The sequence below is a fragment of the Sorghum bicolor genome, chromosome 6 (assembly GCF_000003195.3).
Source record: "Sorghum bicolor cultivar BTx623 chromosome 6, Sorghum_bicolor_NCBIv3, whole genome shotgun sequence".
Taxonomy (NCBI): Eukaryota; Viridiplantae; Streptophyta; class Magnoliopsida; order Poales; family Poaceae; genus Sorghum; species Sorghum bicolor.
This window is the reverse complement of record NC_012875.2, coordinates 49,115,566-49,141,848: the sequence shown is the minus strand read 5'-3', so window position 1 is coordinate 49,141,848 and position 26,283 is coordinate 49,115,566. Positions and strand designations below refer to the sequence as shown.

Here is a 26,283-nt window from a genome sequence, read left to right as displayed (position 1 = left end):
GTTACAATATCCTTGTTTTTCAATGAATCAATAGCTGTCCTATGAACTTGCACCAGGAGAGCGTGGTGCGTAGCAGCATTGCTATTGGAGAACAAATAGTGCTAAAAAATGAAGGTGAAGTGACAGAGGAAAGAGCGCTAGAGTGAAGTCAAGGCCACAGGCCAGCCGCCAGCACCAGCACGCATCCATGGAATGCTCTGTCCAGAATCCAGACAGCAATTGCAGCTCTCCCCTGTGGGAATCGGATCAGCTGACTTCAGTGCCAGCGACGGCTGGCTGCAGTCGCTGGAATCGGTCCGTCCACTCCCATCCCGACAGCTGCAAGGAGACGACCTACTGCATGGTCCTCGGCCCACGAAGAGACGGCCTGGTTGTGTCTTTTTTTTCCTTTCGATGCAGAGGTGTTTATTTGGCGCGGCTCCAGGCTTTTTTGGCGCCAGGTTACAACACTTGCTCATGTTTTGGCGGGAGCTGCCAGGGGAAGGCACAAAGAGATTGTCTCGTCATCCCGTCCTGCGTGCTCAAGTGTCGGCCGGCCATCGTCTCATTGCTGTGCATCCTCACGCATGTGCTTAGGTACCCAGGTGCTCAGATTCCATATTCCATTTTACTCTGATTTGGTTCCTTTTGTCCTTCCTAGTGATTCATTCTATTATTTAGGGTTTGATTCAATGGAAGATCTGCATTATTGAGATGGAAAATTTGCATCAAAACTAAATTTGAATATTAAAGATGGAAGAGAAAAGGTGTGTTACACCATGACTATTCCTTTTTATCCATGAGATCCTATAGTTCTTAAGATTTGTACTTAGCATCACATATAGTATCTTCTATAATCATTAATTTTTATTTGTAGAGAGTGTTTCATTCCTGATGCGTTACCTCAAGTTGGCATGGAATTCAATAACACAAATGAGGCCTGGATGTTTTGGGTTAGTTATGGAGGGAAAAAAGGCTTTGAGGTTAGAAAAAGGTACACAAACAAAAGAAAGTCAGATGGAAAGATTACATCCTGCAGATTTGTTTGTGCAAATCAGGGTCATAGAGTGGAAGATAAAAGAAATCGTATAATAAAGTCTCCAAGAGCAGAAACTAGAACCGATTGTGAAGTTCTCATGAGTCTTGTACTGGACCGAGAGAAGGGAAATTATAAAGTGACCGATGTGATTTTGGAACACAATCACATCCTTCAGTTGCCACAAGCTTCACATTTGTTGGCGTCCCAGAGAAAAATCTCAGAGCTACAGGGTTTTGAAATTGAGACGGCTGACAACGCAGGAATTGGGCCCAAAGCTGCACATGAGTTGGCTTCCATCCAAGTTGGTGGCTCACATAATCTCAGCTACACTCTTCGAGACCACAAGAACTATTTAAGGGCCAAGCGCCAACGTGAGATGGCATATGGTCAAGCTGGAAGCATGCTTAGTTATTTTCAAGGAAAAATTGCCGAGAACCCATCATTCCAATATGCATTGCAAATGGACCGAGAAGAACAAATAGCTAACATTTTTTGGGTTGATGCTAAAATGCTCACTGACTATGCATATTTTGGTGATGTTGTTAGCTTTGATACTACTTTTGGAACAAACAAGGAGAGTAGGCCTTTTGGAGTATTTCTTGGGTTCAATCATTTTAGGCAGACTGTGGTTTTTGGTGTCGTTCTCATGTATGATGAGACATTTGAGTCCTTCAAATGGCTATTTGAGACCTTCCTAAACGCGCATAATGGCAAGCAACCAAAAACAATCTATACTGACCAAGATGCAGCGATGGGAAAGGCTGTTAAGGAGGTCTTTTTAGAATCTTGGCATGGTCTATGTGTTTTTCATATTATGCAGAACGCTGTTAGGCATCTCGCTGAACGTGAGGATGAAGAATCAGATACTCCTCCAAAAAGAAAGAAAAAAGACAACAAGGAAGAACCAAAAGAACCAAGTATTCTCGCAGATTTTAGTGCATGCATGTATGAGTACGAAGATGAAGAAACATTTCAAGAAGCATTTAACACTCTGAGGACAAAGGCCAACAAGCAAACTTGGTTGCATAGTATATATAAGTTTAGAGAACAATGGGCTGCTTGTTATATGACTAATGTGTACACATTAGGAATGAGGAGTACTCAATTGAGTGAGAGTTTTAATAGTGAGTTGAAGCGACATTTCAAATCAGATTTTGATATCATTCGATTCCTTAAGCATTTTGAAAGGGTTGTGGAAGATAAAAGAAATAATGAATTGCATGCTGAATTTGAAAACATGTATGGAGCGATTGAATAAGGTTGATGAGGAACCAAGCAAGGCCACGCTGACAAAGATCGGGGAGATTCCAGCGATTGAGGAGTTTGTTTTCCTCAAACTCTAGGCGCAAAGCGCAAATGTATGTTTGAAGTTGCAAGCATGGTGTGCAATTTTGATGTAGCTAGCAATCTAGAGGACTTATGGTTCTCCTTGAAATAAGCTTTTAGGAGTATTTTTGTAGTGGTGCTCTTGAATTTGGTGCAGTATTGCTGCCTCCTTTTGAACGGGGGTGTTTATTAATAAAAACTTGTCTCCATATTTGGCTCATTTGTCTGTTTTACTTGGCTCATCGGTACATTACTCTGTTTGCTTGGTTGCATGTAGCCTTTATAAGACAGGGAGATTGAAAGCGAGGATCGTACCTGGTGTGTTTTTCAGTTATAAGTGTTTCCTAGGTCGTAAGAAATAATTTTACATGTACTAAAATGTTTATTCGGTACTCACTCCATACATGTAAAAAATGTTTATTCGGTACTCACTCCATACATGTAAAGAAAGTTGTTTTGAATAAGGTTTATGTTATTGAGTACAAAGTTACTGGTGATCCCGCAGACCAAACAAGCACATGCAGTTGTGGGCAGTTCAATAGAATTGGAATATTGTGTGCTCATGCTCTAAAAGTTCTTGATTTGATGAATATCAAGTCAATCCCAGAGCAATATATATTGAACCGATGGACTCGAGAGGCACGCAGTGGGATAGTACAAGACAACCAGGACAAAAACATAGCAGAGGATCCAAAATTAGATGCTAACAATTGCTACAAAGATATGACTCGCAAATTCCTCAATTTGGCACACCGAGCTGCGAGTCATCCACGGTGCGTCCAATTAGTCCACGAGGCACTTGACATGGTTAGCAAGCAAGTTGAAGAAGAAATCACTAGTAATCATATTGCAGTGAATCCAATCAATGTTCCCACAAATGATTTGCCCCCAATTGATTTGTTGAGTACAGCAAGCCTAAAGAAAAAGGACGTCGAAACTAAAACCTCAAAGCGCAAAAAAGCTTGGTTTGAAAAGATGCGCAGAGTTCCAAAGAAGGGAGGTAATAAAAAAGAAGATGGTTCAAAGGTATGTGATAAACCAAAATATGGTTGATGCTTTTTTACTGTGCGTTCAAGGGATCATGCTCTGTTTAAATTCTTTTACTTGAAGGAACAAGAAACTGCAAAGAAGGAAGGTAAGAAAAAGGGAAAAAAAGTAGTAGTACAGGAAGCAGCAACAGCCCCAGTGCAAAATATTGATCCTACTACTTCTTTGCCCGTGGAAGAAATGTCTGCACCATACATGGCCATCAACAGCTTCTCTCAGATACTGGCAGTAATATTTGAAGCTCAAACATCATTTTTTAAAACTATACATGGCCATCAATACATTATCTCAATTGTTTCTCTGAACCATGTCATTTGCAGGGGGCAATCACAAATGATGTTATTGCTGATTTCTAGTAGTATGGACATTTGTTTTTGGAGAATAGCTTTTGGACTGGTGGTGATGCTTTACAGATTGATGACCTTTTAGACCATATGGGAATTATGTAGCTTTTGGTTTTATGGTTAAATTGTAATGTTCGGTCAGGATATATTTTATGTAGCTTCATATGCATTTGAACATCTATATAGACTCTGAACTTAATCAACAATGCCTTGTGATGGCCTCACTGACATATATATGGCACAAGTATTCTGGGAACCAACTGATGGCCAATATGCATAACCCAATTATGGGAATTTTCATTCATTAAATCAGAACCATATATTTATCCATTTCTATTCTGGAAACATACAGGCACACACACTGCTTCCTAAAAGAAACTAGTACATTCTGATCACTTCCACATTCCAGCGGCAATCACACTAGAACACCTACAAGGCCTAAAAAACAGGAAATCAATCACAATCTTCATGTTCTTCTTGCCCACTTTAACGTCCAGTGCAAGCATCGACTCAACACGTCATTGTTCAGTGAAGGCATCAGTGTTTAGTGCAAGCATCAGCATCCTGCGATAAAAAACAGAGGATGCAAAATCAGCATGTCTGAATGGAATGGACAGGGGCACCGGCGTGGTGCATAAATAGCAGGTCGGCAAGGGGCTCCTGCGCGTCGGCAGGGGCTTCGGCGCGGCGGGCGCGTCCTCCGGCAGCAGGCGGGGGCTCCGACGCGGGAGGCACGGGCTACGGCGTGGCGCAGGAGCTCCGGCGTGGTGGGCGTGTGCTCCGACGAGGCCGCGTTCTCCGACGAGGGGTGGGGGCTCCGGACGGGACGACTTCGGCTCAGGACGGGATGGGGGAGGAGGATCCAGCGCGGCGGGCGAGTGCTCCAGCGACGCGCGGGGCATCGCGACTCGCGAGGGGCGCGTGCTCCGGCGGCGGCCTCTGGCTTGGTACAGCTGCTGGGAACGAACTAGAGACTGTGTGCTCTGGTGGGCTTAGATGGGCTGGACTCTCTGTGGCCTGCAACTAGATGGAAACATATACAGCCAAACCGTTAGATGTAAATGAACGGTTCGATTTGGGTGACTGCAGCCAGCCATCGGTGGGACTGAAGTCAGCTGATCCCATTCCCCCCTGTGAACAGTTTGTTTACTGTGAATAGACACATCACACTCCGGCTGCCGTCCCTTCCATTGCATCTCGCTCTCCTCGCAAGTCGCAGCAGCCTCGCCCTCGCTCTCGCAGCAAGCGCTTGCGCGAGCTTTTACTCTACTCCATCCCCCTTTGCTACTTTTGGGGACCTCCAGGCCTCTCAAATCCAGAGAACCAAAAAGGAGAGAGAGAGAGAGGGAGCTTGTCAGCCCAAGAAAAGGTTCCTTCCCCTCCTTCCCCACCTTGCCCTCAACCCCCCATCATCCTCTCACATCCGATTGTGCCCTGTCGCTCTGCGGTTCTCGGATCCAAGATTTGGCTGGCCGGCCGGCGGTGGCTCCAGGAGCGGGACAAAGACTGGATTTTTCCGGCCATGGAGGCGTGGCCTGATCCGTTCAGGCCCGGGCGGTGGAGTGGCTTCCTCACCAGGTCTGATTCGTATTGGTTCAAATGATCTGGGCGGCTTGATTGGTTGCTTCAGCTTCCGCTTCCGCCGGGGGATCGGAGCTAGGGCTGTGGTTTCTTGGCCGGCTGGTGGATTCGTCGGCTTGGGATCTTGGGGGTTGTTGGTTCAGCACACGAGCCGAAGGTCTGCGTAGATCCCCTCTTCGCTTCCTTGACCGATTTGTGCTGCTGGGGTTTTGGTTAGTTGGTTCTGGTGGGAGATGATTAAGCAGATCCTTGGCAGGCTGCCGAGGAAGCCGGGGAAGGCTGGGGATAGCCGGGAAGCTGCTGCTGCGGGGAATGGAACTGAACCGTCGAATTCCTACAGTGTAGCGAGGAGCATGGACCCAGGGAACAAGAGGGCAGGAAATGGAGATTATCCAGTTCCATCTGGTGTAACTCCTAACCCAGTGATGAATGGGGCTGTGGTGTATCACTCCAATGAGCCGTTACCGGCATTCAAAGATGTGCCAGCGTCAGAGAAGCAGAATTTGTTTGTCAAGAAGGTCAACCTGTGCTGCGCTGTGTATGACTTTGCGGATCCAACTAAGAACCTCAAGGAGAAGGAGGTGAAGCGCCAGACACTTATGGAGCTTGTTGATTACGTCACTTCTGCAAATGGCAAGTTTTCAGAGGTTGTCATGCTGGAGATCACAAAGATGGTGTCGATTAATTTGTTCCGGACCTCCAGCCCCACACCTCGTGAGAACAAGGCCATTGAAGGGGTTGATCTGGAGGAGGACGAGCCTCTCATGGATCCTGCATGGTCACACCTGCAGATCGTGTATGAGGTTTTCTTGAGATTTGTAGCGTCACAGGAGACAGATGCGAAGCTGGCCAAGAGATATATTGATCATTCCTTCATTCTTAGGCTGCTAGACCTTTTTGACTCGGAGGACCCCAGGGAAAGGGACTATCTAAAGACGATACTTCATCGAATATATGGTAAATTCATGGTTCATCGACCATTCATCAGGAAAGCAATTAACAACATATTCTACAGGTTTATATTCGAAACAGAGAAACATAATGGTGTTGCAGAGTTGTTGGAGATCCTGGGCAGTATTATCAATGGCTTTGCCCTTCCGCTTAAGGAAGAGCACAAATTGTTCCTTGTTCGTGCATTGATCCCTCTTCACAAGCCAAAATGTGTATCTATGTACCATCAGCAGCTATCGTATTGCATCACACAGTTTGTTGAGAAGGACTGCAAACTTGCTGACACAGTTATTAGGGGCTTACTTAAATATTGGCCTGTGACAAACAGTTCAAAGGAGGTGATGTTCTTGGGTGAGTTAGAAGAGGTTTTAGAGGCAACACAGCTTGCAGAGTTCCAAAGATGCATGGTTCCACTCTTCCGCCAGATTGCCCGTAGCATGAACAGCTCTCATTTCCAGGTCAAAATCTTACTGCACCTATACTTAAGTTTGTCATCAATTTCTACCAAATTTCTTTGTTGGCTCTTCTAGTTCATGACACGTGCTCTTAGCACTTTAGCTCTATGATTTCACAATTTGTTGCCTGCATGTGATTGCTTTCACATATTTAATTAGCTAAAATTCTTCTCCCAACATATATGGGAAAATATGGGTAGTGTCTCCACTCTCTAGGCTTCCCTTTTCAGCCAACACCCTTAATCATTGCGCGGGCACTTGTAACGGTATTAGCACGTGGATCTTTTTCTCCCACTGTTCTTCGTTCAACCGCACCAGCCTGCTCCCGCCCCTGGTTTCCACCGCCGCCCTGGCCAGGGGCTCCCCCTCTGCTGGCCGCGCCACCCACTGCCCACCCCCGCCACTCCACCCCGCCCTCACCTAACCGCAACCGGAGGAGAGCTTGAACACCTACCCCCGCTGCCGGCTCCGACCATCTGGTTGTCTCCTGCCGCTTGCTTGGCGGTGCCCCCGCCACCTCACTCGCCACCGCGTCGGGTATGGAGGTCCCGAATGCGAGGAAGATGACGTTCATCCAGTCGGGCGTCGACACGTGTCTGAGCACTCGTTATCGTTGTGACATGGCTTTTCAGATACATGCCATGGTCTGTCTTTTCATGTAAATTTCTGCATGGACTTTTTAGTTGTTTTGATATAAGCTAATCTATGATTAATAGCAAAAATAAAGGATCAGTGCTAGTTCATTCTTTTATGGTCATAATCACAAAATAGCATATCAATTTTTTTTTTTATCTTAGAGTTGGAGTCTTTTGGGTGCATACTATTTTTTCCTTTTCTTTCCTTTTTCTTGTACCTTAAAAACTAAAGTTATCTCGAAATTGATCTATTGCATGGTACCTAAATCTTTATGTCCCTCTTTTCTAGCATTCAGATTGGGCCATTGGGGTGCAACAAACTTTTTTTTGGTTTAATATACTCCTGTATAACATTTCTATAGAAGCTGTCATCAGGAATGTCATGTAGCAAAACAAATATTTAGTGCCGTCCAAATTAGATAGCAAGTATAATCTACTACCTCGCCCCCCCCCCCCACCCACCCACACAAACACACACAAAAAGACTTTTAGTGCAAATCTTGCCAGCTATTTGCCCACATGTCCACATTGATTGCTTGCACAGATTTACCTTGCTAGAAATCTACTACTAAATGTGGAAAAGATCAATGGTCATGGTCTCTCCTGCTTTGCTGTTAAGATACCTTCTATGCGGACCATTGGGTGTCTTTTTATGTATAATTTATGCACATGCTCATAGTGTCTCCTGTTTTTTCTGCTATGGTACCTTGTCTCCGGACTACAGGGTATCTTTTAGTGTATAATTTATGTACATGCATTTTCACTTGTTTCATATATATGCTATCTGTGATAAGAATAGTAAATAAATCATTGGTTCTAAGCCATTTCACCTTTATGTTGTAATTACATTTAATTCATTCCTTGGCCTTAAAAAAACTTCCGCCTGCCTTAAATACTTAGAAACTGATCTGCTGCATATAGACCTTAAGAGGTTTAATACTTTTATATGCCTTCTTTCTCAGTAATTGGATTAGTGGTGTACAAAATTTGCGTTCTGTATCTACTGAAACAAAAGTCACAGTAGAAGTTGTCATCAGGAATGTCATGTATCGAAAAGTGGTATTCATGGTGCCCAAATTGGATAGCAAGCAAAAGCCATTATAATTTCCCATATTATGAATTGTGGTGCAAATCCATTCTTCCTTTTGTTTTCATGTATGGGATTCTTTTAGTTTTATTAGTGAACTGCTCCATTGGAATGTAACCTGTTTATCAATTTCTATCTGTTAAAGTCTGTATATTCTTGCATTTGCTTGTACCTCTGCCTATCTGTGACACCTCTTCATCTATCTCTGACTCTCAAACCTGTGTTTTCTGACTATCGCTCCTGTCCTTGCTATGTGTAAAATCCTCTTCATGTATTCCTGACTGTTTTTCCTTTTTTGGTCGTCTTAAAACAGGTTTACGACATGACCTGTACATATTTGAAGTATGATTATTTGCTACCCTCTTGTTAGCTAATCATTATAGTGAATAACTGTGTCCTTGTGCTGCTTGGATCCTGCTGATTCTGTAAAATGGAATGTAGTTTTCTCATTGCTGATGGTATCTGGTGGTTTTGTTTAGTCATATATGTTCACTTGAGCAGTTTGTAGCCTATTGATAGTAGAATATGAACACTACTTTAGTTGGCTGCCCGGGTGAAATGCTCAGCATTAGGTTGATGCAGTTTTTTAGTATACTCAAGCATTTATGACTTATGTTTTTCTCCTTTTCTGTTCATAGGTGGCAGAGCGGGCTCTGTTTCTCTGGAACAATGACCATATTGAAAACCTAATTAAGCAAAACTACAAGGTGCTATTACCTATCATCTATCCAGCACTTGAGAGAAACTCCAGAGGTCACTGGAACCAAGCTGTCCGTAGCCTGACCCTGAACGTGCGCAAGATCTTCTCTGATCATGATTCTGCATTTTTTGGGGAGTGCGTTCAGAGGTTCAATGATGAGGAGGTCAAGCAGGAGGAATCTGATTCGAAGCGAGAAGCCCTATGGAAGCGCTTGGAGGAAATGGCTGCCTCAAAACCTGGCGAAAACAATCCCTTAGGTGCACCCAATGGCAAACCCAGTCAAGCTGCTGGCTAGAATAGCCCACCATATCAGCCGCAGCTGTGTAACTCTTTGACTCTCGTGCGAGATCTCCTGGAACCTGGGTTGTGATTTTTAGCTTTGGGAATTTTTTTTGCGTTGGTTTGCCCCTGTTGTAGGTGGGTAGGATGTGTTTGGTTTTGTCAGAACTGTATGTTCAAAATGTACACATACAGAGGAATTTGAGAGATTTGGCATGTGTAGTAACATTAATCAGAATTACCATATAGTCCAATAAACAACGTCGATTTTAATTGCAGATACGCAGTTTGGGTGGTTTATATACTGAAATGACAGTGGGCGTTGTGTTCTTGTTTGTGGTGTTATATTGTTACTATTATTATTATATATACAATGATGCTAGGAATTGGGAGTTTGGGACATGGCTGTCCGCCCACTTTTGATTCCATACTGAAACGGTTTTCTCGCGGTCTGCTTTTCTGTTCCTTCGGCTGAAACAGAACAGCGTCGTTCTAGACGATCGTTGCTTGATGTAACAGAACACAAGTGATTCTGATTGTCTACAAACTTCTGCCAGCAAAGGATCTTAGTAGCAAAACAATACGTTAGCGGGACAAAACAAGGGATGAATTCATCAAAGAAACGTCTACAAGCAATGCCCGTGACTTTTTTTTTGGGGTCCATGTAGTTAGGCTACAAAAGTAAAAAAACACAATTTCTCAGAACACAAATATCCCTAAAAGCTTCTTCAATTGACACCGATTGAAAGTCAAGCACGTACACTCCAGGAGCGAAGGCAAATAATACATTCTAGTCATGCTCTTGCATGAAGGGCTGCCGCCTACAGGTCAATAACTCGTGATAGCTTCTGGATACGGTTCAGAAGGAAGTCTCCTTGCTTGATGGTTGCCTGGTAGAAGGCATTCCTGGCATCAGGTCGGTTTGTTTCCAAGACGCCAGCAACTTTGTCTATCTTGCAGTGGAGCTTCCCAGCAGCAATGAAGCGTGACAATTCCCTGTATTGGAGTGATAGAAATGGTAATAAAGGTTAAGCTTGTGAGTAACATTTAAAACTTGGATATGAGCATGGCTGACACTGCACTTACTGGTCTATAAAGTCAACTGTGACACCAAATGCAGCAGCCATGGCTTCCATTGTCACACTCTTGTACGATTCCAGAAATTGCGAGTAGACAACAGTGCGCACTTCACGCATGTAGTAGCGAAAATGAGGCTGCAAGTACCGGTCTAACTTGATCGGTTCAGTCAAGCCAGCTGAAAAAAATGACCCAGTGATGAGAAACTCAAAGATTAGACCCGCCATAATAATCCATGAGCATTTTTTTTATCACAAGTAAATGAAAGATGGAAAATTTAATGATTCTGTTACTTACAGAATGCAATAAAAAATGACTTGTACTGGCAATTGTAGAGGGAATTGAGAAACTCCGAGAGGTGAGGTACTTTGCCAATTACAGCTAAGATCTCAGGTGCATCTACAACCTGCCAAGATCCTAGTTCTTTATACATCCAATCCAAGGCAATGGGCAATGAAGAGAACTTGAAGAAGACAAGCTGAGTACCTTTTGTTTTAGAGATACACGATCCAGAGAGATAACACTCGTGAGGACTGTGTAGAAGATGAATGTATCATATGTGAAGAGCTCATACGTTGTGAAAGTTGAAATTGAATCCAAGAATAAACTAGCAGCTTTCTTGAAGTTTCTAGTTGCCATGCAGTACAATCCTTCGTATACTTTCAATCTGTTCTTCCTCTCCCAGTCACCACCTTCCTCAAATAAGCTTCAATCAGGAGAAGACTATATCAGCTTCACAATGCAAATCCAATTTGATAAAGAGATAAACCAAAAGAATTTGGATTTACTTTTTCGCTTTGTCAATGGACTTTGAGATGAGATCAAAGTCCATATAGAAAAGTCCAATTTGTAGTGTGTAGAAAACAAGGTCCATCTTTTGCCCAACAGCTACAGTTTTTCCTTCAGTAACTCTAAGCTGCTCCAGTGCTTTCTCCTGAAATTTATATTATTTGAGCAAGGTAAGCATGTCTGGAGCACACATTAACAATTATAAGAAATGTAGAACACATAAGATATATACCTTCTCCCCAACCCTTATGAAGTATAAGGATTTGGCAAGATGGGCCTCACGCACTTCACTCTCACCCAAATTCTCCTCAGCATCGGCAATCCTTGATAAATAAGAAAAATCAACCAAGAGAAGTTACCGACTAAATACTCACACTCAACCATAATGGTTACATAGAATGTCAGATGCACCAAAAGAGAGGATATGCACTTCAGAATCTAGGTACCATGATTATAATTTTTGTTTTAATTGAACAAAATGTCAGCATTCCTTCAGAGCATATCAGTGATTTTGTTTGTGAACAAAACAATCTCTATCAATTTAAAATCATCCACTACTCCTCATGATATAGATGGTTGCATGTGCGAACATGAGTTATCTATCTACAATCATTGATCATCACCCTTCCATCTAGATGGATGAACACAAGCCATCTTTCTTGATGCTGACACACAAGCCACTGGTGAAGTTCTGGCAAGCACTATTGCTATGGACAAACTAAAGAAATTCAGTTCAGCTAGATCATATAAGGTCCAAAACACAAATTTCTACAAAAAGGAATAAACTATATTCTGGCCTGTGCAAGAGTTACTAAGTACAACGTTCGAAGACAACTGGAACAAGAACTACTCACCTAGAGTCAACTGGCTCCTAGCAGTGCATAACTGACAAACCCAGTGATTTCAAGGCTAAATTATCACTGAACCGAGCAAATTAGAAACCGGTCACAGAGCTAATGCATCAGCAATCGCAGCACACGACACTAGAAGCCAGCCTTATTGGTCGATCAGGAAAAGGTCACAAGCGGCGAGATCTACTCACTTCTCGTCGAGCTTCCGGATCTCCTCGTCGATCCTGGCGCGCATCTCGGCCAGCAGCGCCGCGTCCATCTCCAGTACGCCGTCCGCCGCCAGCGACTCGTACAGAGCCGCCATGTCTGCACCAACCGCAGCCAGTACAGATCAAATCCAAATCCCTCCCGCAATTAGATACAAGCAGACTAGACGAAAGGAGGGGGCGCTGGTATACCATCGGATTTGACTGCCGCGAGCACGTCAGCGCGTAGGTCGACCTTGGCGAGGTCGTCGACGTCGGAGCGCGACAGAAGGAACAGCTTGTGCGCCAGTACCAGGTGCGGCTGCTGCTTCCCGTCCTCTCCGCCGCCGTCCATCTCGCCGCCCTCGCTTTGCTTCCGCCGCAAGAAGATTGGAGATAGAAGGGAAGGAGGAGGCTTCTTTTTTTTTCCCCCTTCAGAGAGAGGAAGAGAGAAATATGTTTTCAGACTCGTGCTAGTATGTACAACTTTGCTAAGCAACGTTTTTAATCCTCGCCGTTCATTCATGATCTGACGGCTGTACAGAGCATAGAGCTTTTGAACCGCATCCGAGGGCCGAGAGGAACACCGACCCGACCGAGCCCAACACCAACCCGACCGAGCAACCCAACTCGTTCCCGACCCGAGCCCAAAACCCCTCGAGGAAACCCTTCTCTCCCCATGGCAACCGCCGCCGCCGCCGCCGTGGCGGCACCAGAGCAGCCGCGGCGCCGGAAGCCGGCGCCGGGGCGCGGGGGCGTGGCCCTCCCTGCGGGGATCTCGGAGGAGGAGGCTAGGGTGCGGGCCATCGCCGAGATCGTCTCGGCGATGGGGGAGCTCTCGCGGCGCGGGGAGGATGTGGACCTCAACGCGCTCAAGTCCGCCGCGTGCCGGAGATACGGTCTGGCGCGGGCGCCCAAGCTGGTGGAGATGATCGCCGCCGTGCCCGAGGCCGACCGCGCCGCGCTGCTGCCGCGGCTGCGCGCCAAGCCCGTGCGCACGGCGTCGGGTATCGCCGTCGTCGCCGTCATGTCGAAGCCGCACCGTTGCCCCCACATCGCCACCACCGGGAACATCTGCGTCTACTGCCCGGGCGGTCCCGACTCCGACTTCGAGTACAGCACGCAATCCTACACTGGATACGAGCCCACCAGCATGCGTGCCATTCGGGCAAGGTGATTTCACTGGAGTACATTGGTGTCCATGCTCCCTTTAACTGTTTTTAAGCGTTTCTGTACCTAGGAATGCAGTGACTTTATGTTTGTGTAACTTACTTACAGTTGTGGTAGCGTTGCAGAAGAATCTGTAATTATACATGCTATCACTAGACAGCCTGTAAAGCCTGCTTCAAATAATGTCTTAGTTCATAAAACCCATTATGAACTGGCTAAATTAGATACCAGACATTTTACTGAAAATACTGAAATAAAAGAGTACAAATGACGACCTAACTTTTAAGAACTGTGAATCAAGTTCTCTATTTGGCTGCCTGTTGCTTGTTAAACCCATTATGTAACTAGCTTTTGTGCTCTTTTTCTCTCTCTCTTGGCTGCCTATTGCATGCCTTTTTTCCCTACCTTTCAGCTACACAGATACAGATTTTGTCTTCATATTTTCTTAATGATGAAATGCGCAGTAGGGATGCCCCCGAAAAAAGATAAAAATGAAGTTCTCTATTTGTTGCTTGTTAATAATGATGGTACACCAATGGCAATTAGGGATCTTTGGATAATCTTGTGGATTATGTTTAAAGATTCAGATGTTCGTGCACTGTGATTATTTAAACTAACTTATTGATACACTTTTGGTAGATAATTTTCCTGATCTACATTTATATTTTAGGTATAATCCATATGTGCAAGCCAGGAGCAGGATAGATCAGCTCAAGAGGCTAGGGCATAGTGTGGATAAGGTTTGTATGGAGTCCAAGACAGCACTCGGCTCAATTTTATTGATTCTTATATTCACGGCATGCTGTACTACATTTTGACCAGCAGTTGAAGATGATTTCAATATATATTGCAGGTCGAGTTCATCTTGATGGGTGGGACTTTCATGTCCTTACCAGCTGATTATCGTGATTATTTCATCAGAAATCTTCATGATGCTTTATCGGGTCACACTTCGGCAAATGTTGAGGAGGCTATTTGTTATTCAGAACATAGTGCTGTCAAATGTATTGGTATGACGATTGAGACGTAAGTATCATTGCATAATTGGTTGGTGCTTCTTTTTACTTCCATTCAAAAGGAACTCTTTCCCACTTCCCTAGGAATTTAATCTCGATGAAATGTTTTTTTCTCTTGGAATTCTAGGAGACCTGATTATTGCTTGGGGCCTCATCTGCGCCAGATGCTATCTTATGGTTGTACCCGCTTGGAAATTGGTGTCCAGAGTACATACGAGGATGTTGCCCGTGACACAAACAGAGGACACACAGTGGCTGCTGTTGCTGACTGCTTCTGTTTGGCAAAAGATGCTGGGTTTAAGGTTATTGTTTTTTAGTCACATAGCTTTATCGGATTGCTTTCATTGTTTGTTTATGATTGTTTTATAATTGTTTTGATTCACCCTTTTGACAGGTGGTTGCCCACATGATGCCAGATTTACCTAATGTTGGAGTTGAACGAGACTTGGAAAGTTTCAGAGAATTTTTTGAAAGTCCAGCATTCCGGGCTGATGGTCTCAAGATTTATCCAACGCTTGTTATTCGTGGAACTGGTCTTTATGAGCTCTGGAAAACTGGCAGGTACTTCTCTAATCTAGTATTACTCAGTGTCTTGCTAAATCTTACTCCCTCCATCTCAAATTATAAGGCATTCCAAAAATCTTGGAGAGTCAAAACATCTTAAGTTTGACCAAAATTATAGGAAAAATTATAAAGATTTGTGACATCAAATAGGTATACTATGAAAATATAATTAATAAAGAACCTAATGATATATAGTTAATATCATAAATGCTATTATCTTATCGTATAAATTTGGTCAAACTCAAAGTGACTCTCTAGGATTCTTGGAATGCCTTATAATTTGGGATGGAGGGAGTATCAATGTTCTTGTGGTTATTTCTAAATTTTATGATAAGAACTTCTGTACTTATGACAAGGGCTCATAAATCCAGGGTTAACCCGGTAACTTTTGCTGTGCTGCAGATATAGAAATTATCCACCTGAGCTGCTGGTGGATATCGTGGCAAGAATTCTATCTATGGTCCCACCATGGACACGAGTGTATCGGGTCCAGAGAGATATTCCTATGCCTCTTGTCACTTCTGGTGTTGAGAAAGGTAACCTTCGTGAGCTTGCTTTGGCTCGAATGGAAGATCTGGGCTTAAAATGCCGAGATGTCAGAACACGTGAGGCAGGGATTCAGGTAAATACGAAATACAGTAAAACCACTTCCATGGCCAAAAATGGATGTCCTTTTATTATTCTAGCTGTGCATCTGTATGTAGGATATCCATCACAAGATCAGGCCAGATGAAGTAGAGCTTGTTAGACGTGACTATGCTGCAAATGAGGGTTGGGAGACGTTCCTTTCTTATGAGGATACACGGCAGGTACTTCTAGCTGACCAGCCAATTTGATCATAGGGATGCGGATTCTGGAATATGGTGCCTTCCTCTATAGGTGTATTTTGGATGTGATTATAGTTTACTCCCGTTCTCCATAGTTTGAAATCTTTTTATTCTGTATTTCTGTCTTTCAGTTGGTTCTCTTGATATTCGTTTAGTTCAATGAAGATTAGCATTGGGTCTAGTTAACCATAATTTCGTAGCTTCTTGAGCTTAGCAATATACTCACAATTTACTTTTCACGAATTTTACAGGATATCCTGATCGGCCTGTTGCGCTTGCGTAAATGTGGCCGTAATGTTACATGCCCTGAACTTGTAGGGAGGTGTTCAATTGTTCGTGAGCTTCATGTCTATGGAACTGCAGTCCCTGTGCATGGCCGTGACGTAGACAAGCTACAGCACCAGGTGATTCACTTATTTACATGTAGACAGTGTATGAATGTATGATCACCACCCAAGGTTTTGGTCCTCAGCAGTTGGCACTACCATGTTTGAACTTTATATTTAGACTTCCTGGCATGCTTGGCACTTGTAATTACCATTATTAATAGTGTCAAGTTTTTAAAACTGCTAGTAAAATTGAGAGTGCAATACATGTAATAGATTAAAGCTCAGTGGCTAGTAAATCCAGCCATTTGGGTCACAGCAGAGATGAAACACCACTAAGGCCTGAACATGCTCCAACATACTGGGCTAAGTGAGCGAGGGGGCAACACTGAAAATCTTGCTAATTGTGATGCTCTAAGCCATTTGTTCTGTAATGGAACAATTGTGGTGCATCTTACAACAGATGTTTTCATTTTTTTTCAGGCTTAGGTCTTAGGCCCAACTTAAATGACGTGAAAAATCCTTTAGTCAAAATGTAAATGTGTTCAATCTAGTGAAACTGAAGCGGCAAATTAGTGTCAGTGACGGAAGACACATGACTGCATTTAGTCTTCTTTATTAATGTATCAATATTATTTTTCTCCTTGTTCATTCTTTGTATTGCCAAGAAGGTTCTTATACAGCTTTTAACGTTGTTTTGTGTCCGTGTACATCCACAGGGGTACGGAACTCTATTAATGGAAGAAGCAGAAAGGATTGCTCAAAAGGAGCACCGTTCAAAGAAATTGGCTGTCATTTCGGGGGTTGGTACTCGCCACTACTACCGCAAGTTGGGTTATGAACTAGAAGGGCCTTATATGGTCAAAACTTTGGCATAATACCGTTTCATTTTTTTCGTGCACAATCATGTAGAGCAGACTAGTGTTTGTAATGTAGCATGAGTAGTTTTTTCAAAAAATGTTCGTTATATCCTCCGTTTTAATATTGAGTAGTCCAGATGAATATGGAGACAACTCTGTATGTATACTAAATGGTAGCAGAATTCCCATCCTAGCCCCTAAAAACTTCATGTGCCATGCAACAAGGGTGCTAGTCGAGTCAGGATTTACACTTTGGTGTTCACAACGTTTTATCCATAAATGAAGGAAATAATCTATCACCGATTGTGTTTATGTTTCTCCATTGATTATCTATGAGATTAGTTGGTAGGGTACGTATTCCTTGATCATCTGTAAGATTAGTTGGTACGTATTCCTTCCATTCTAAATTATAGTGGTTTACTTTAGCTTTGATATAAGTCAAACTTCTTTAATTTTATTTTAAAGAAAAATACACCAACATCCAGAACATCAAGCTACCATCAAAGACGTTTTGATAGAACATTTATTTAAAATTTTAAATGTTAATATATTTTCAAGAAAATTTGGTTGAAGTTAGAAAAGTTTGATAGAGTACAAAGTCAATAGAGGCTATAATTTGGAACCAATGGAATAAATTTTATCCGGAAGTGCAAGAGAAATTATAATAGAATTATCCATGAATTAACTTTGTACAATTAGCGAAAGAGGACCTATACGGTGGTCTGACATATGTAGGTTCCGTTTGTATTGTATATTGTTTATAAGTGAGTGGTTAACCAAGAAAGTAATAACATGTCTCCGATTACAATAATTAACAAAGGTTCCTCTTTGTCAACAATGGAACCACCAATCCATGTCATGGTTTAGGGGCCATTTGGAAAGGGTTAAGAGCATCTCTAAAAGTCTTTCTAAATCTCACTCTCTAAATCATCATTTGGAAAGCCATTTGTATAAAAATTGCTTTCTATATTTTTTTATTTTTCAACAGTTTTGCTAAATCTCATGCGCACTCTAGAGAGTCATTCTCGTCTTGTATATTTGGCTAGCGAAAAACCCGGAATAGACAATGGCTATATTTGGATGACCATTTAGAGAAGCTGTTGGAGGATAGTTTTTCACCAAAATTGTTATTCTTAGCATTTAGGAATAATATACAAAGTCTCTTGAAGATGCTCTAACTTGTGTAGTCCCTCCCTCTATCCCAAATAAATCAATTCCTCACTTTATACAAAAACACATCTATAAAATAAAATGAACATCTTATGAAAATGTATTTTATTGTAAATCTAATGACACTAATTTGATACTATAAATCTTAATGTTTTTTTCCTAAAAAAAATTGTTTAAAATTTAAAAAATTTGACTTAAGACAACTCTAGAAATCTATTTAATAAACAGAAATCCTTTTTTCTCTCTAAAAAAATTTCTAAATGAACGAAGGCAAGAGAAGTTATATTTGCCTCGCCAAACGCCCAAACAGAAATCCCTTTCGGTGAGAATCTGATTCGAGGGCGCACACAAAAAAACCAATCCGACACAAACACCACAGGAGAAAAGAAAACATACTATTACTATGAATTCGTTTTTCTATTTCTATTTTCTTATATAAAAACAGCAGGCTGCCCCTGCCCTCCCCGCGACCCTAGGCAGACGAACCATCTCGAGTCACTCTCGTCGGGGACCTCGCAGAAGCAGAACCAGAACCCGTCGATTGGGTCAGGCGGCGATCTAGGCATATGGCGGATTTGGAATTCATCCGCCCGAAGGCCGTCGAGAAGGCCACGGAGGTATGTATAGCACATTAGCACTACGAAGCCCTAGATCGATAATGGACAGGCACCATAGAAACTGCGCACACTGTTGATCCGATGCGTGGAATTGCCATCTCCTCCGACGGTTTGCCATTCTAGTTTGACATTTGTGTTATTTGGTAAAAAAGTAAAAATCACTCCTCCAACGGTTTTGCAAACGGGTTTGCCATTTTAGTAAACTTGGCATTTGAGAGGCTCCCCTTGGCATATTTGCGAGTTGGCATATTTGCGAGTTGGCTTTTGGCATTCACTCGCGCCCGGTTTGCGTGCGCCAAATCCGTACGCGTCCAGATTTCTTTGGCGTCGTTTCCATACTCGGTTGGAGTCCTCGCGCCAATTGGACTTCACGCTGTCCTTCTTGTGGAGTTGTCGCGTCGTGGGAGTCTCTGCTGCGAGCGGCCAGAAGAGTCGCGCAGTCTACTTGATGGAGTCGCCGGCGGCAGCATGAGCACCAAGTCCTCGACGACAACTAACGCGCCAGCAGCGATGGCCACAAACCTGCGACTGCGAAAAGGGCACCAGTTCGCAAATGACGTCCAGGTACCGGCAGCTTCGGATGAGGTCCATGGCTGTGCTAACGGACACCAACCAAAGCCGATGCTCCTCTCACCTCACGAGAATGATGAAGGCGACGGACAGGAACGTCTACGAGCGGCGGCGGCTCCCTTCACGCGACGGCAAAAACGCGCGAACAAACAACGGCGTGCGACAGAAAAACGCGGGGAAAGATTTTGTCGGGTCCACTAGGTAATTGCCAAGTCCAAAATGCCAAACCATTGGGGATGACCATATTTTTTCCTTTGCATTTGCAATTGAAAGTTGACAAACAACAACAAATGCCAAACCAAAATTGCCAAATCATTGGAGGTGCTCATTTGGCAATGTGGGGGCAAAACTCACGTGAGAAGCAAACCACGTTGGGGTTGGGTGATCCCCGCACGGCCGCACACCCACCCAATCCCACTGAAAGGCTCCCAGCCGATCCCGCAATCCCCTCCCATACTTTTCTATTTGGCTTGGATGATCAATTCTGAATGCCAACATGGCTTCAGAGAAATAGAAAAATATTAAGATAGCACGTTCTCCAAAACCTGAGCTAGAGTACTAGCATTCATCTCTAAAGTTCAAAAAAAAAATGAAAACAGAAAAATATAGAAACCAAAAAAAATATTTTCCTAAAATAAAAATGGATAAAATAACTAAAACTTTCTTTAAAAATCTGAAAAAAAAACAGTTGCAAACTAGCGACAGTGCATGATCTAAATCTGCAGACTCATCTCATCTACAGTTTAATAGAGCATTTTTATATGAAGTTACAAACTAGGCTCATAGCAAAATTAAATATCTTTGTTGGTCTTCAAACCACATGCTAAAACATACTGCAACCTTGCTTCCTTTCCCTGGGCAACATTGCAAAACAAATCTTTCATACCTTCAGCTCCTGAAAAGCAAGAACCAAAGGAAACTAGTTAACTCTTGACTATCTTTACACAAACAAAAAAGAAGAAAATTTCCCCCTGTTAACATTTCCTGTTTGCACCCTTGTTAAGACAAGATAAAGAAACAAACTAGCCTTATACTAAACAAGCACTACAACAATCAAGAAATGTTTGTAATAACCTTGCAAGAAATATGAATACATATATCGAGAGGTTAAACCTACAACTATCACATTCACACTAGTTGTTAGAAAATTAGACATTTTAATGTTTGATTTAATGTAGAAAATTACGCATAATACAGTGGTGGTATATATGTGTACGTGTGCAATTTTATCACTACTCAGATTAAAGATAAATATTGCAAGAACTACTGCAGACATACTGAAAATAATAGACATAAACAATCGGTTAAGATTGTACCCCGAGAAGGGACCAGTGCCGAAGGCATCGGCGGCTCCATTCACACTAGTCGACATAGTGTGTTGATTGAAGTAGTGGACCTCAGTCAAGTAGTGGACCTCAGTCGATACAGGTAGATGTTCGCAGTGCAGTCCCGCGAATGTCCACCAGAAAGAAGACGAAGTAGTCGATCAGAAGACGATCCCGATCTCCGCAGGAAGTAGTTGATCTATGCCACCAGGAAGAAGCCGATCTCCGCAGGAAGGAAGTAGTTGATCTCGCCGGCGAGCATTCGCGGAAGATGCTCCCCAAAAACCTGATTGCCCGGCACATCCGAGCAGGTGTCTCGATGCAGGACGTCTAGAAGATGAGAGGATTGTGTTATGTCTCGCATAGGGAAAGAGTGACTCAGGTATGGAATATATAAGCCCAGGAGGAAATGTCTGAGTTAGTGACAATCAATCACAGTTAATTGCCTTTAACGAGACAACGGTCAGATCCGGTCAAATCCTGATTTTCCTCCCTTTCCTTATTCACCAGTCGTGTGTGCCACGACAAGACAAAACACGGCTCGGCTCGGCGGCGGCGCGCGCGCGTGTGGCACCCTCTTTCCCTTCCTCAACTTCTCCATAGGAGCTATTAAAGGCCACCTATTTAAGTTGAGTTAACACATGGTCAACAATCAATACGGTATTAAACCGTTTTCATTATAGCATTTATTATGAGTTTTTGAATTAATCATCAAATAGAATATGAGCTAAAAGCCCACATTATATTCAACACTAGTTGCTTTGAAAAAGAAAAAACTAGCACATTCGGTGCAGCAGCTTGCAAGATAGGAGACATCTCAACCTACAACTATCAACAATATATCAACTATTTGGATTTGGATAGCTTAGAAATTAAGTGGTTACCTCTCACAATAATTCATAAAAATAATATATTAACTTTCTAAACTTTTATTGGATAAAAATAGACTGTCTTAAATTTTTTTAACCAGAGAAAACAAATATCAGTACCAGTACAGATCTACCAGACCTCTGTGACAAAATAAACAGATAGATAAATGAAAGAATATAAGAGAATAAACTGAGAAATCCAAAGAATTAGGGAGCACTATTTAAGGAAACAATCTGAGCTAGAATTGGGAAGCATTGACCATTCAGTTCAGGTGACTTGCTATCTTGGAATTACATAGTGCAGTTTCCAATTGTATGGTACATTTCAGTACCACAGAGAATTGCGGGAGAATCATGGTAATTTGGAGCTAACAGAAAATAATTTTTAGAAATTACCGTGATGTTGTTTGCCCAGACAGGCGCATCAGCCACAATCATGCACAACTTATCATCCCATGATGCCCCACTTTGCTGCCTCGCTTCTTTGAGCATCCGATATTCCCTCTTAAGTTCCTTCTCCTTGTCCTGATGTTGCCTAGAAAATGAGATATGCTTGAATTTCTGATGGAAAGATTTCACTATTCCATTGCATGCATCTGTAGACCATCCATTTTGCCCCCTATAGCAATCATTGTTGTTGTTATGGAGCAACTCAACCAATGCTTTTTCAAGTCCTAAATTCCAATGCGCTCTTGAGCGGTCCACTGTACAAGGTCATCACTTTACATGAAGATATTACAAAAGGTGCATGCAAGATAGTGCTGCAATCTCAACTCAACTATATGGCTAATTACCTTTTCCACTTGCTTTAGGTGATGGCCTCTTCTTCTTTAAAGATGTAGCTTGCATTAGATGCAACTTAGGAGAGCCCCTTCCAAGCATAGCTTTGATTCCTGCTTTAGTTTATGAGAGTATATAGACCATTACATAAACAAATGGATTACAATTACAATAGCTTATAGTAAAGAGGACAATTAAATAGATGGATAAATAAACCATTACATGATCATCCATACAAATGACTGAACCAAGCATTCAATATTACACATGAGAAACTCTTACATAGTACATATGCATCATGAGTGGTTGTGGGTATAATCTGCCCACATACTCAATGCAATTGCATCTGTTTGGGAATTTCCATTTTCTATTTGGCTACTAAATGATGGCACATCATTATTGTATGTAGTGTCCCCTTCAGGGACATCAATAAAACTACTAGGAAGGATGTTATCCGGCTGGTTCCTCAACCACCCCTCGTCTCCATTGTGCATACGGATAAGATTATGGAACACCACAGCAGCAACTGGTATCTTCACTTGGTTCTCGATGGAATGTAAGGTTCCTACTTTTAAAATACGCTTCTTCAGAACACCAATTGCTCTCTCTATATGGTTCTTCAAAACAACATGGCGATGATTAAATAGTTCCTTGTAATTTCTTGGTCGTTGGTGACCATGCCCAAACTCCTTCAAGTGGTACCTTACACCACGATAAGGAGCAATGAATGATGGAGTGTTAGCGTCATGTTCTCCACTGCCATCCTTCATGGCAATCTGCAGGAGCATGTTCTCTGTCAGCAGCCCACGGGGTTTGTGGATCCAGCACGCCCAAATTGTTGTATGTCTCGTGTCTCCTTGATAAGTCCATCTATGGTCTCCGACAAGCACCACGTGCTTAGTTTGATCGCTTTGCCACTTTATCCATCAGCCTCGGCTTCAAAGCAACGCCCTCTGACTCCTCACTGTTCCTCCTGCGGCGTGGTGCTGACATTGCCTACCTCCTCCTCTATGTTGATGACATGGTTCTCACTGGTTCTAGTGATGCTCTCCTCCAGCGCATTGTTGATCGCCTTCGTGCTGAGTTCGCGATTAAGGATCTCGGTGCTCTCCGATTCTTTCTTGGCATTGATGTGCAGTGTACGCCGACTGGTTTTTACTTGTCTCAACAGCGGTACAACGCAGACATTCTTGATCGTGTGGGTATGGTGAACGACAAATATGTACCAACACTGATTGATGCCAAAGGGAAGCTCTCTGCTGAAGGTGAGAAGATTGATGATGCCACCAACTATCACAGTCTGGCTTGCGCGCTTCAATACCTCACTGTGACGTGCCCCGATTTGGCGTTCGCAGTTCAACAGGCATGTCTCCACATGCATGATCAACGCATTCCACATCAGGCATTGCTGAAGAGGATCCTTTGTTATGTCTGAGGAACTAGTGACATGGGTCTTTGGCTGCGGGCAGGCCCTGAATTCTCCATTACGGCGTATTCTAATGCAGATTAGACGGGATGCCCTGACACCAGGCGATCAACTTCGGGCTTCTGCATCTTCCTTGGCGATGCACTGGTCTCTTGGTCCTTCAAGCGTCAACCCACTGTGTCGCGTTCCAGTGCGGAGGCCGAGTACCGCGTCGTAGGCACCACTAGCCTGTACAAGGACCAACACTAACTTGTATTTTGTTCCTGAATTGCAGACCTGTGCAACAAATGAAAATTACTGGGCACGAACTTTCGATAAATGGTCGATGCTTCCTAAATCTCAAATTTGCAGTCTCATTTTGGGATCAGCAATGCAAACGTTTCAGAACGTACTAGTTCTCGAGATGGGAGCAGGCCTGTAGGCGCCGGGCAGGGTCGCCGGAGACCTGGTCGGCATGGAGCAGCACAGACGCGAGCAGTGATCAGTGATTGAGGATTCCAAAAGGGGCCTGCCGGCTGCCGCGCCTTGGGTGGGTCATAGGAGGCGGTGGCGCCGACTTCCGCGGCATCGAGTGACACTGTCCGCGGCCCCTGTGGACGCTCCCTAAGGTCGCTCATCGTCAATTCGTCATCGCTTGGCAGCTCGGGACTCGCCGACGATTCAAGCGGAGGAGAGGGAGGGAGCAGTGGCGACCTCCACGACCTTCAACGCTCCTGATGTGCGCCGCCTCGCCAATGTACGCGCCCGCCTCGCCTCGCCGTTCGGCTAAAACCGCTGTCACTGTAAAACTTTGGTTACCATAGCAAAACCACCATTGAAAACCGTTTGAGAGTTATTTGAACGATTTTGGAAAATTTAAAAGATAAAATGTCTTATTTCAAAGTTGAGGATTAAGTAGTCCACCCTCCATACTTGAGGGGATGAAGTAGACTTTTTCCTAAAAAAAATTAACATCAACTTTTACTAGCCTACCACCTTGGACTTAATTAGAATGGTGCAAAAATGAAAACGAAAGTGGTAAACGAAGAAATAAAAATGGTAAAAATAATCGGAAACAACAATGAAAATGATTTTACCATGTTTCGATTATTTTTGAAAACTACCATATTTAGCTGATAATTTACCATTATTAGTTACCGATTTAAAGACCTTAAATCCTATAGATTATATAATACATATACTTTAGGTTTAGTTGACTCACATCTAAGTATCTCGCCTGCATATACGAGCATGTAAGACATATATTTTTCAAAAGAAACTATATATGGTACGCATTTCATCCATATATGGAACAACAAAGCAATCGGCCAATCACATATTACATCCAAGACTCTAACTAGTGACCACAAATACTAAAGCACTCTAGGTTTTAGCTTGTTTGAGATTTAAGATGATGTGAATTGTGGCTTCAGCTTGTGGTCTTATCAATTGTAGCTTTATTTATTATTGTCATGTGAGATAGATCAAATTCTATGACTCTTCTAATATTCTAAGGTTTAGCGTGTTTATTATTTTTGAGAATATCGTTCTTATGGATTTTGATCATTATTGATGTATTTTCGATCGATTACTAACATTTTCGAAATTACCAGAATATCGGTGCCGTTTTTGTTTTCCACAATATCATATTGATTTTGTTTTCAAGAAAAAAAATGAAATTGAAGGTGATGTGGCCTCGTATCGATCGTTTCCGATTGTTTTCATCTCTAAGAAGATCCAAACAAATTCGGATGGAAAGGAAGGCTCACCTAGATCACACTAGGGCCATGCAGATCCTAGGCTCGTCACCGCGCAGCAAACCGTGGCTCCCATGACAGCGAGCTCGACAAGCAGCAAAAGTAGGGGATCTGCATGGCCCTCGTGCAGTGGCAAAGCTAGGATTTGAAACTTAGGTATTCTCATTTCTACGTCATTAAAAAATTAAATCCATAGACTTAAAATATAGTAGCCAATAGCATCACAAATCAACAACTTTAAGTCAATATTTACTTTGTTGAATCTAGACTTCTAATTGAAATGCCAATTTTTTTATATGTTTTGAGCTTAAATATGCAAAAATATTATAGATTATAGTATATATATATAAGTGTATCAAAATAGTTGGATATTCACAAGAATATCTGAGAAATATCTCTAAATCCGCCCATGCCCTCGCAGCTAGTGCCCAGGACAGGCCCTCGCAACCACCACCCCACACGACCCATCCAAAGTTTGATTCTCCCTCTGTCTATGAAAAAATATAATTATAGAAATCATGATGTTCAAATAAGCTAAAATTTAATCAAATTTGTAGTAAATAATATTAGAATTTATGTCTCTAAATAAATTTATTATAAAAATATATTCTATAACTAATCTAATGGTATGTATTTTGTGGTGTTAGTACTTTTTTCTATAATTTTTGTTAAAATTTAAATACTTTGACTTCTCAAAATATA

At 42.7% G+C, this 26,283-nt stretch overlaps 3 protein-coding genes across 3 annotated transcripts; 2 read left to right on the top strand and 1 right to left on the bottom strand.

Annotated features, from left to right (window-relative positions):
* Positions 4,895 to 9,723, top strand: LOC8060164 (serine/threonine protein phosphatase 2A 57 kDa regulatory subunit B' theta isoform). Its single transcript, XM_021463782.1, has 2 exons — positions 4,895 to 6,725; positions 9,083 to 9,723. Exons 1-2 carry the CDS (start codon positions 5,550 to 5,552, stop codon positions 9,437 to 9,439), a joined length of 1,533 nt encoding a protein of 510 aa, XP_021319457.1. The 5' UTR covers positions 4,895 to 5,549; the 3' UTR covers positions 9,440 to 9,723.
* Positions 10,009 to 12,777, bottom strand: LOC110436538 (26S proteasome non-ATPase regulatory subunit 6). Its single transcript, XM_021463783.1, has 8 exons — positions 12,539 to 12,777; positions 12,332 to 12,446; positions 11,522 to 11,612; positions 11,289 to 11,434; positions 10,987 to 11,206; positions 10,798 to 10,906; positions 10,510 to 10,678; positions 10,009 to 10,419 (listed from the first exon to the last, which is right to left on the bottom strand). Exons 1-8 carry the CDS (start codon positions 12,678 to 12,680, stop codon positions 10,245 to 10,247), a joined length of 1,167 nt encoding a protein of 388 aa, XP_021319458.1. The 5' UTR covers positions 12,681 to 12,777; the 3' UTR covers positions 10,009 to 10,244.
* On the top strand, positions 12,959 to 17,398 carry LOC8073682 (elongator complex protein 3). Its single transcript, XM_002448032.2, has 9 exons — positions 12,959 to 13,498; positions 14,166 to 14,235; positions 14,349 to 14,521; positions 14,639 to 14,813; positions 14,906 to 15,072; positions 15,478 to 15,697; positions 15,780 to 15,884; positions 16,154 to 16,306; positions 16,948 to 17,398. Exons 1-9 carry the CDS (start codon positions 13,005 to 13,007, stop codon positions 17,104 to 17,106), a joined length of 1,716 nt encoding a protein of 571 aa, XP_002448077.1. The 5' UTR covers positions 12,959 to 13,004; the 3' UTR covers positions 17,107 to 17,398.

What these genes read in the sequence shown, in the direction of transcription:
- LOC8060164 (XM_021463782.1), top strand. Translation starts at nt 5,550, where the DNA reads ATGATTAAGCAGATCCTTGGCAGGCTGCCGAGGAAGCCGGGGAAGGCT. An exon ending in TGAACAGCTCTCATTTCCAG is followed by an intron (nt 6,726 to 9,082) that starts GTCAAAATCTTA and finishes TTCTGTTCATAG; the next exon opens with GTGGCAGAGCGGGCTCTGTT.
- LOC110436538 (XM_021463783.1), bottom strand. Translation starts at nt 12,680, where the DNA reads ATGGACGGCGGCGGAGAGGACGGGAAGCAGCAGCCGCACCTGGTACTG. An exon ending in CGCGGCAGTCAAATCCGATG is followed by an intron (nt 12,447 to 12,538) that starts GTATACCAGCGC and finishes CGGTTGGTGCAG; the next exon opens with ACATGGCGGCTCTGTACGAG. An exon ending in TCATAAGGGTTGGGGAGAAG is followed by an intron (nt 11,435 to 11,521) that starts GTATATATCTTA and finishes TATAAATTTCAG; the next exon opens with GAGAAAGCACTGGAGCAGCT.
- LOC8073682 (XM_002448032.2), top strand. Translation starts at nt 13,005, where the DNA reads ATGGCAACCGCCGCCGCCGCCGCCGTGGCGGCACCAGAGCAGCCGCGG. An exon ending in GAGCTCTGGAAAACTGGCAG is followed by an intron (nt 15,073 to 15,477) that starts GTACTTCTCTAA and finishes GCTGTGCTGCAG; the next exon opens with ATATAGAAATTATCCACCTG. An exon ending in CACGTGAGGCAGGGATTCAG is followed by an intron (nt 15,698 to 15,779) that starts GTAAATACGAAA and finishes ATCTGTATGTAG; the next exon opens with GATATCCATCACAAGATCAG.